Source organism: Lathyrus oleraceus, chromosome 3 (assembly GCF_024323335.1).
Source record: "Lathyrus oleraceus cultivar Zhongwan6 chromosome 3, CAAS_Psat_ZW6_1.0, whole genome shotgun sequence".
Taxonomy (NCBI): Eukaryota; Viridiplantae; Streptophyta; class Magnoliopsida; order Fabales; family Fabaceae; genus Lathyrus; species Lathyrus oleraceus.
This window is the reverse complement of record NC_066581.1, coordinates 47,001,703-47,012,627: the sequence shown is the minus strand read 5'-3', so window position 1 is coordinate 47,012,627 and position 10,925 is coordinate 47,001,703. Positions and strand designations below refer to the sequence as shown.

At 38.4% G+C, this 10,925-nt stretch overlaps 1 protein-coding gene across 1 annotated transcript; it reads right to left on the bottom strand.

The window, feature by feature from the left end:
* Positions 1-516: 516 nt before the first annotated feature.
* On the bottom strand, positions 517-1,284 carry LOC127129576 (uncharacterized). The gene has a single exon (XM_051058730.1). The coding sequence runs from the start codon at positions 1,282-1,284 to the stop codon at positions 517-519; it is 768 nt and encodes a 255-aa protein (XP_050914687.1).
* Positions 1,285-10,925: the final 9,641 nt, after the last annotated feature.

The following is a 10,925-nucleotide window of genomic DNA, read 5'->3' as shown; positions in this document are numbered from 1 at the left end:
TCTTTTCTGGTTCAAGTTGAACTTCAAAGTTTATTTCTCCAAGGAGATCTTACCAAGTATAGACTTGAGATCAACGTTCTCTTTCTCTAGGGCCTTGATAACTCTTTTCATCTCATCGACCTTAGAAGTTGGATGGATTACTGGTTCAGGAGGCTTGATGCTCATGGACGGTTCAGGCGGAAATGACAGCAAAATCTCATTAACCCTGTCTTTTACCCATCTGGTGTAAGCTTCCTTGGCAATGCAATTCTTCTTACCCATTTCTGCTCTCCCTTGAGGACAAATTGCTCCCCAAGCCTTGACGATCTTCTTGACTAATTCTAGATCTTCAACCCCTTCATACAAGACACAACCTTCTACACCTTGGAGATCGGGCTTGTCTACCATGGGGTATCCCAACTGTCATAATGCCAACCTCAGATTATAGTTGATTCCCCCTTTCATACCAAGAAGAGATACATTAGGAAAATCACCACCATTAAGGATGAGTTTGACGTTGTCGTAGATTCGAGAATACTAGAAGATGTCTTTGACATTCAATAACATGATCCGCTGAGACCATTTCAAATTGCCTTTGTTTTGAACGAAAGAACCTTTGCTGGGTAGATGCGAAATAAACCATTTATACATCAAAGGAGTATAGCAGACGATGGTTCCTTTCTTCTTATGGGTCCTCACATGGATGGAGTAATAAGTGTCAGCGAGAAGAGTGGGAACAAGGTTCTGAGTTAGAAAGATATGAATAGCAGCCAGATCCACGAATTCTTCCATGTTCAGAAACAGTATGATCCCATAGATTAGTAGATCTAGACTGGCGTTGAAGATCGTCCAACTCCCAGCTTCGGCGAAGGCAATGGCTTTATCTACTAGAAACTTTGAGGTGAAGCCATGAATTCCACCTTTAGGTTTCAAGTTCAACTTAACTTCCTTTTTCCCTATATGGAGGCCTTCAGCAAGGACTTGGTATTTGGAGAGTTCCTTAGTGCGAACATAAGGCACTTGGTTCTTGATCCTAATACCTAGAATGTGTGAATAATCTTCCAATGTGGGTGCCAACGGGTAATCCTGGAATGTAAAGCATCTCAACGGAGGGTCGTAGAATTGCACCAGAGTATGCACAGCAGTGGTATTGACTTCAATGTTCAGTACTCCCAAAAGGTTTCCATAGGATGTCTTGAAATCATCTTTCTTTCCAAACACTATACATGCCCCCAATCCTCTCAAAACAGTCAACTGAGGCTCCACGAACTTGTAATTGTAAATTCTTCTCCTCTCGGAATTCATGCTTTGTCTCGAATGTTTAGTCAACAAACTAAGCTCTTGGATTCCTGGAAAAGAAACGCATATGCAAAAAATTTGTCATGATGAATGATAATGTAATGATGGAATGATATAAGTCACGCAGATTCAAAACTCTGATACATTCTGAATAATCTGTATATGCCATTTGTTGTAGGTTCAAAAGTTCGATGCAACATGAGTATCAAGGTAGGTAGAGTCTATGGCTTCCTGCAATGAAAACCCATATCCCTCTCGCAGGTGTGGACTATGCTCTAAGGTGGTCCCTAAAAGGCTTCCCAGAGTCATCGACTCGAAATGGAAATACCCTACTGTAGCGGGGTATTCGTTACCATTAGAGATATTGACTAAATCCAAGGTAAACCATACAAGTCGAGTCGCCACCGCACTTCTATTTATCCAAAGGAATGGTTAGAAAGCAAACAGAAACCTAAAAGTTTTATCGAATCAAAAACTAGTAAAAGAGAGTCAGAGATCTGGGTAAGGGGGTTGGTTATGCAATGGGAAGGTGTTAGGCACCCAAAACATCCTAGGTACTCCTAGGGAGCCATTTTCACACTTGTTGTAAGGTTGGTATTTTGTGAAAGTTTATTTGTGCAAACATGATTGAAGAGATGAGGAAAGAATATACAGATTATTTACATTTTGTGTTTGAATGGATGAACCCATTGCCTACGTACCATCTTAAAAAAAGATTAGGATCAAAACCTCGTAGTTCGGGGTAAAAATCTCAAAAATGAGTGAGTGGATTGATTGGTCCAAAAGCCTTAAGGTCTTTTGTTATCCAAGGGAGAAAACTCAACCTAAAACCACAAATCCACCATGTGAGGATAGCTTCAACATGCTAGTGAGAGGTTAACCCTATAATAAGCATGGAAGACTCATTGTCCATGACTAAGGATAAAGGTGAGTATTACATCTACCTCAAGAATAACTCAAACCTAATAGCTAAAGGTTATGAGAAAAAAATTGATTAAAAGAGTGGCCATTGAAACCACAAAAAGTCATTTGGATGGGTTATATTTACCAATGAAAAGTATATACAAAATAAGGTCAAAGTTGATTTAGAAGTTCAATTCAAAATAAGTATTCTGAAAGGAAAGTTTGATAATCAAAAGCATAAGGCTTAGGTTTCTAATGTTGAAAACAAGTATTAAATGTTTGCACAAAAAGTTTTGGCTTGGGTTAGAGTGGAGAGAAGAAAAAGAAAGGCTAAAATCCTAAGCATGCAAGAGGTAAGGAATAAGAAACAAAACCACAATGGAGTTCCTCTCTTGAGATCATATTGATGATCCAAGTAGCTCCCATCCTTTGGAATAAGCAAGCAAATAAGCATAAACTCAAGCAATCAATGGTCAAAAGAACTCTTGGAAAGACTCCTCAATGTATCTTGGATCTCTCTCTCTCTTAGAAGCTCGTGGTAATGGTTCCTCAATTAAGCTCAAGTTGGAAATCCTAGCACAAGAAAACACACACATCAAAAGGTTCTATAATACAATCAAATAATGGACAAGAGGGAGTTTAGGATATGGTCCTTTCAATGTTCATCCTTAAGCTTTAAGCATTCTAAAGGCATGAGGCCTAGTTGCTCTTTGACATTTAAGCACTCTAAAGGCATGAGGCCTAGTTGCTCTTCAAACTCCATTTGCTTGGGTAAGGTCCTAAAATCTAAGTCCATTTTGTCCAATTCTTTGCATTTGGTTCACAACAATCAAGACAAAACACAAGCACAATAGTATATACACAATTACATACTCAAGTGAGCAAAAGGCAAATGGCATTAACATAAATATGTGCTCCAATGAGCAAAGGAAGAAACAAATGAATAATATGTACAAGAATGATAAATTGCATAAATGTAAAGTGCAAGAAGTAAATGTTAATAGTTAGTGGTTAATAGTTAGTGTGCCATAAGGCAAATTTAGCGTTATGTTAAGCAATCGTAATTGGACTTATATAGAAGTCACAACTATCTGAGGCCGGCCAATAATAATGTAGGCAACAACACAAGTTAGAAGTCTTGATTAGTGAACCAAGTTCCAACAACTTGCCATGCCAAAAAGAAGAAGAGAATTGATCTTGTATTGGTTTAAGCCTTTTGCATCATTTAGGAAACAACCTATCCTTGATGCAAAGCCATTCACTTGATCAATTGATCAAGATGAAATAGATTTGAATCAAAGAAGATTAAGCCTCCCTAATCAATGCCAACTTATCAACCTTCAACTCATTGATCAAAAAGAAAAAGGAAGAAAAAGAAGAAAGAGGTGAATAATGGAAAAGGAAAAAGGAAGGAATAAAGTGCATAAGGTAAAATAAAATGTACCTATCCATGTGTGTTGACCAAATGACATTGAAAGTCAAAGTCAAACAATGAGAAATCAGAAATGAGATGAAGATTGGAAGTCAAATAATAAGCAAAATATTTTTGGCATTTTTTAATATTAAAATAAACTTGAATTAAAAATAAAAGAAAGGTCAAACTTCAAAATCACTTCAAATCAACCTTGAAAGGTCCAAGTGATTTATCCCAAGTTCAACAAGGTCAAACAAAGTTTGACAAAAAATTTCAGCATATTTAAAAGTCAGAAACCATTTTTAATCAATTAAAAATGAATAAAAATAACCTAATTGAACTAAAATCTCAAATAAATCTCAAATCAATTAAAAAATTGATGAGAATATTTTTCATAGATTCATCATCATTCAAATAGGTTAGGAAAATATTTTTGTATTTTTTTGAATATCAAAAACTATTTAAAATGAATTAAAAATAAACAGAAAAGAGAAAATTCATAAAAAATATCAAATGACAAATTAAAAAATATTAAAAATCAAAATTAGAAACCAGAAATTATTTGGAGAAGAATGCAATTGGTCCCATATTTTTTGGATTTAAAATGAAAGAGATATGAATTTTTGAAAATAATGGAAATAAGAGAAATAAAATCAGAAAATAAGAAATTCAAAAAAACAGGGAGCGTCTGATCAAGCCTCATTAATTGACGTGGATGATCAAACGCTCCAGAAGCGCGCGCTCATGGTAGGCTTCAGTCCACGCGTAACACATGGCATTATAAAAAGTCAAAAGATCCAAGGGCTAGGATATAAGCTGGAAATCAGATCCAATGGTCCACAACGCATCTGGCAAAGGGACGGTCACCGGAGCCACCTTCTTCTCCGGTGAGCATGAAGATTCCGGTGACATTTGCAGGTTTCAAAAGCTTAACCAAAATACACGATCCATACATCATTAGAAAGCTGGGATGATGTACATCATGCCTGTACCACTCAATTCCACTCTAGATCTCTATATTGAGAGAAATCAGAGATGGAAATTCTGTGGTGTTCATCATGAACTTGATTAATTTCAAAAATTAAATGCACAGTAATGATGCCTCTATTGAGAGGACTTCAGCCAACACAAAATCCAAACAAATAGATCAATAAATGGTGAGTTTCGAAGAGAAAACCAGTTGAAGAACAACCTTGAGTTCTGGAGATTTGAGCTTGCTTCCTTGTTTCCTTTGGCCAAACAGAAGATCAATGGAGTATGAGAGAGAGGTCTAGGAACTTTAGATCTAAAAATTCAACCTGATTTAGTTGAATTTCAGATCTGAGAAATTGAAGAAAATTGGAATAGTTCAGGTTGATTCATGGATGAAATTTGAATGGAGTGAGGCTCTTATTTATAGATGGAATGGCAAGGTAAGTGTGATCAAAGCCGTGTGCATGGAATTGGATATTCATTGCATGGGCTTGCATGATCATTCAAAAGGCCCAAATTCAATGCCAAATGCACTCTGAAGCATAATTGAGCTGAAATGGTCGTGGAATTGGCAATGCACAAACTTGTATAATGAGTTCCAACATGTTATGCATAATCATGCCTAAAACTTATCCTCTTCGAAAATGCCATTTGCCAAATCCAAACATGAGCATGTGAGTAATGGTTGGAAAGGTTTTGATGTAAGGAACAATTTTTATGTTGGGAAAAAATCCATTTGAAGTGTGGAAATTGGTGAAATTTGAGTTTGAAGTGCAAGGTGCAAAACATGTAAAGGCAAAGTTTCTAAATTTGGCCAATGTTCAAGCCCCTCTGTTTTGATGATGCAAACATCAAATGAAAAAACCTCAAACATCAAAGTTGTAGATCTTTTCAAGACAATCGAAATGGACTTAAATTTTGCATCATTTAGATTTTTTATGAAAGAGTTATGGGCACTTGAAGTTGGACTCTTTTGCCTTTCAATGCATTTGGCCCAAAGTGACCTATAATGTTTTGCATTATCACATGTATTTCCTTCAAGATTTTGAAATTTTGTTCAACATAACATTTGAATTAGACATCTTAATCTTTCCAATTCATTTGATCCCACCTCAAAATCATAAAAAATGAACGAGTTGTGTCCTTGGGAAGTTGACCTAAAATTAGGGTTTCAATCAAAATGACCTATAATGTCTTGGAATGGATGATGACCTTCCAAGCTTCAAATCAATTTTTGATGAACAAGAAAGTTGTTCATATTGTCCTTAAGAACATTGTTGCTTTTAGAATCATCTCCATTTTACCAACACATAAAAAGTTAGGTCTCAAGGAACTTAAAAATAATCAGATGAATTGACTGATCAACTTCTCAAGTCCATGACTCATATCTTGATGAATTGATGATTGAGGACACTCAAATAAGTTCAAATATGCATGAAACGATGAGTTAAATAACTTCCCTTGATTGTATTTGATCACGGGCTGAGGTTGCTTCAAGAGCAAGGCATTGTGGTGCACAGATGAATTAGGGCTTCCTTGAGAAACAAAACCTCAAACCCTTTGACTTGCTTTGACCAAAATGATGAATTGAGATGCTAGGGAGCCATATTTGATGGATGAGAGCTTTGGGAACTATTGCCATGCTTATCCTCATCTTCTCTTGGCCATATCTTTGCACCAATGATTTCCTTGAAGCTCTTGACCTTGTTGATTGCTCAAGCTACAAACAAAAGATGTTAGTGACATATTTTTGTGCTTTTGGTTAGTAGACAAAATGAGAAAATCAATAGTATACTATTCAAGCATGCTTGGTGATCTCAAACCACTCTCAAGAAGTCCCACCCAAAGGTAAATGGAACCAAGATGCTCATGATCCTTGAGGCTTTGCAAATGCAATGTTATGATGCCATGAGGGATCTTGGGGCCAAAATTGGGGTCTTACAGATGCCCCTATTTAAGGTCATTCTAGCTAGAGAAGTGAAGGTTAAAATCTTCGTCTCGACGAGGTAGAATGGGCTTAAATAATAACAAAGAGACGAATTTTGGTCCCTAAGAGACCTCATGATGTAGATATATGCATGCAAAATGGTAACACTTTGTGGGGATATGCGTCCACAAAGGCAAAGATCAGGAGGAAATTGACAATTCCTATGAATAATTCATTCTATGGGGCAGAGACTCTACTGGGGAGTAAAGGGATGAAAACGCGTGAGCAGGTCATGACTTGAAACGTACTGAGAGACACGGAGAGAATCCATGAAATAAATCAATGGAAAGACTCGAGCTGACTCGAAAATGCACGTATTGGGGGATATGCCAATACAGCAAAGTTATCCGCAACGGATACCTCAGATAAAGATCGGACTCCAGTGGGGATGTCCACTAAGGACTCAGCTGAGGAAATGACAAATGAGGTATTATCGGTTACTGGGTAATAAGCTCAAAAAAGAGATCATGTGATCCCACCGGCATCAGGGCGAGGGAAAAACATGCTCCAGGAGAATGAATATCTAAGACCGGTATAAGGGTGAGAGATATCAAACATCCAAAACGTCTGAGGAATACCTAAAAGGTATATTTCAACTCAGGGATTCTGACTCCACAGGGGACAAAAAGTCATAATAGGGAGCAGAAGGAGGGAACACCAGGGATACCGGTTACTGGGCATATAATAGGTGACCAACCAAAATGTGAATTGGGGAATATTCCCAAGACACTCATCATCCAAAAGAGGGCTAAAAGCAAACTCGATTATGGGATGGACATTCGATTTCCACAAAAGGGATATGAATCTTACTCAACTGGGGAAGAACAAAAGGCTTCGACCAAAGAGTGCATGAGATATATTATCTATTACCGTCAGAACGTAGATAATATACTCGCATGGAAGATTATCCACAACCGGTTACTGGGTTAATAAAGGATAAATCGACTGAGAGAGAAAGGCATCGAGATACCGAAATTAGGTATATAATGATGACCATTCAAGGGGAGCAACAAACATTACCGGCAACCGGTATATGAAAGATGACTTGCTGGGGATAAACTGCATAATCAGAGCAATTATCCAAAAGAATGGGGGGATATCAACACCGAATATTGGATAATGATAACCGTCAAGGAGGGGATTACATCTACCGGATACTGGGTAGAAAACCACGGAAGAGTAACCGTCATCGATTAGGATGAACAAAAGGTTAACTTTGCAAGGGGATGAAATAGGGTTTACAACTACCGGTATAAAGGTAGAAAACCACAGACTCCGCCGGGGATAAGATGAATGATTACTAAATACTGAGCAATTATTCATTTACCACAGGGAAACGCAGGAAACAGTCGCAAAAGGCCAATCTAGGATCAAACTAAAGAGGCAAATTGAATCAAGACTCGTCCCAGTGAGGATATAACTCAATAGGGAAGCCTATCCCAATATATGTTGGGAAGGAACAGAAACAACCATCATCCACGAGGATATAACTCGGTGGGGAATATGGAAGGAAAGATAAACACTTTCTGCTTAAGGGGCTGACTCTATATTGAGGGACCAGACACCGACATCTGCTTGGGAAATGTATTACCCACTAGCAGGGGATAACAAACAAAGATATATGGCAAAGAATGCAATCATGAATATCTGAATGTTGGAAATATTATATGCACACCTGCGTGGTTTATGTATGATGAATGCTGACAAACAAACATTTCTAACACAAACAGCTCCAAAGGATACAAACATCCGGTACTACATCTCAAGAGAGAAAGCCAAGTCCACTGAAGAGTATCCAATTGATGAGGGCAAGTGATACCAGGAAGCAAAGATCATCAGGGGGATGAACATCGGTCATTCCAGCTGGGGACAGGAGTTATTGCACAGATAAAATCTGCCGCATAAGCAACTCTACTGGGGAATTCATCCGAGGAGATAAAGGAATTCTGGGGATCAACCACCAAATACCGTACTTACCAAAGAGATCACATTTGCTGAGGAGGAAAGAAGGATGAATGTCTTACCACACACTCTGCTTGGTAGGAAAACCACAAAAGGACCCGGTAGGAAGGGGATACAAACAATGCCAGGAATATGAACAAAAGTCTCACCCTGTTGGGGATCATACCATCCTTGGGAGAGCACTGAAGATCTCATAAGTATCCTTTCGTCATTGTGAATGTTCACTTTGTTTAAAAACAAATTATGAAAAAATTGATTATTTAAAGCATTGGTATTTTCTCAATTAAAACGTGCAAAACATTTGTTGAATAGACACAAATAAGAGTGTAAATAATTGGATAAAAGGCTCAAATTTATTTGATGGAATGGTAGTCTGCAAATGGCAAGACTCCATAGATCTTTACAAATTTGAAATTGGTGATATATATTGGAAAAAGGCTACATTGAACATAATGATCATTTCTCCACCAATTCTGAATCCGATGTATTTGAAGTTTTGGTTGATGACGAATGAGCAAGAATCTCTGACGGATGACAGTTGTAGAACAAAGTCTTGTCAGGATGCAGTTACTTGCCAAATCCCTAATTTTTGCCTAGATTGCCCCAGGATGAGGTACTCAATCTATCAGGATACATATATTTTTTATGTCTCTAACTTTTGCCTGGATCGCCCTTTCGGGTTTTCAATCCACCGAGACGCTCATTTTTTCCTAAGCCGCCCTTTCGGGTTTTCAACTTAGCGAGCTATTCTGTTTTTATTTAGGCGAAGTATTTCTTGACTGCATCTGAATTCACAGGACGGGTGAAATCCTCTCCATCCATAGTTGTAAGTATCAAAGCACCACCTGAGAAGGCTCTCTTAACAACATATGGACCTTCATAGTTTAGAGTCCACTTGCCCCTGGAATCGGGCGCGAAAGACAAGACTTTCTTGAGCACAAGGTCACCTTCTCGGAAAACACAAGGCTTGACCTTCTTATCAAAAGCTTTCTTCATCCTTTGCTGATATAACTGACCATGGCACATGGCAGTCAATCTCTTCTCTTCAATCAAATTCAGCTGGTTATAACGACTCTGAACCCATTCAGCCTCAGTCAACTTGGCTTCCATCAAGACTCTCATTGATGGGATCTCCACCTCTACTAGAAGCACAACCTCCATGCCATAAACAAGAGAGAAAGGGGTTGCCCCTGTTGAAGTGCGGACAGATGTACGATATCCATGTAAAGCAAATGTCATCATCTCATGCCAATCTTTATATGTAACAACCATCTTCTGGATGATCTTCTTGATATTCTTATTAGCCTCTTCAACAGCCCCATTCATCTTGGGTCTATAGGGAGAAGAGTTATGATGTGAAATCTTGAACTCACTACACAGCTCTTTCATTATCTTGTTGTTCAAGTTAGATCCGTTATCAGTAATGATTTTATCTGGCACACCATAGCGGCATATGAGTTGATTCTTGATAAACTTCACGACTACCTGCCTAGTCACATTTGCATATGATGCCGCTTCAACCCACTTGGTGAAGTAATCAATGGCTACGAGAATGAATCTGTGTCCATTAGACGCTTTTGTCTCTATCATGCCAATCATGTCAATTCCCCACATGAAGGCCATGGTGATGAAATCACATTCAGAAGTGTCGGGGGAATATGAATCTTATCCGCATAAATCTGACACTTATGGCATGTCTTCACATATTTGCAACAGTCAGACTCCATCGTCAGCCAATAGTAGCCTGCTCTCAACATCTTTCTAGCTATGGCATGTCCATTGGAATGAGTACCAAACGAACCCTCATGAACCTCAGTCATCAACAGGTCTACTTCGTGTCTATCCACGCATCTGGACAGCACCATGTCAAAATTTCTTTTATAAAGCACATCGCCATTGAGGTAGAAACTGCCTGACAATCTCCTCAAAGTCTTCCTATCTTTCACAGATGCCCTAGGCGGGTAAATCTGGTTTTGGAGGAAACACTTGATATCATAATACCATGGCTTATCATCCTTCACTTCTTCAACCGCAAACACATGAGTTGGTCTGTCCAAGCGCATCACAGTGATATTGGGAACTTCATTCCAAAGTCTAACCACAATCATTGAAGCAAGTGTAGCAAGAGCGTCTGCCATCTGATTCTCATCTCGAGGAATATGATGGAAGTCAACTTCAGTAAAGAACGTTGAGATCCTCCTCGCATAATCCCTATATGGAATAAGACCAGGCTAATTCGTTTCCCATTCACCCTTAATCTGATTAACAACGAGGGCCGAATCACCATATACATCAAGATGCTTGATCCTAAGATCAATGCGTTCCTCCAATCCCATAATACAGGCCTCATATACAGCCACATTATTCGTGCATTTGGAAGTTAGCCTTGCTGTAAAAGGAAAATGTGTG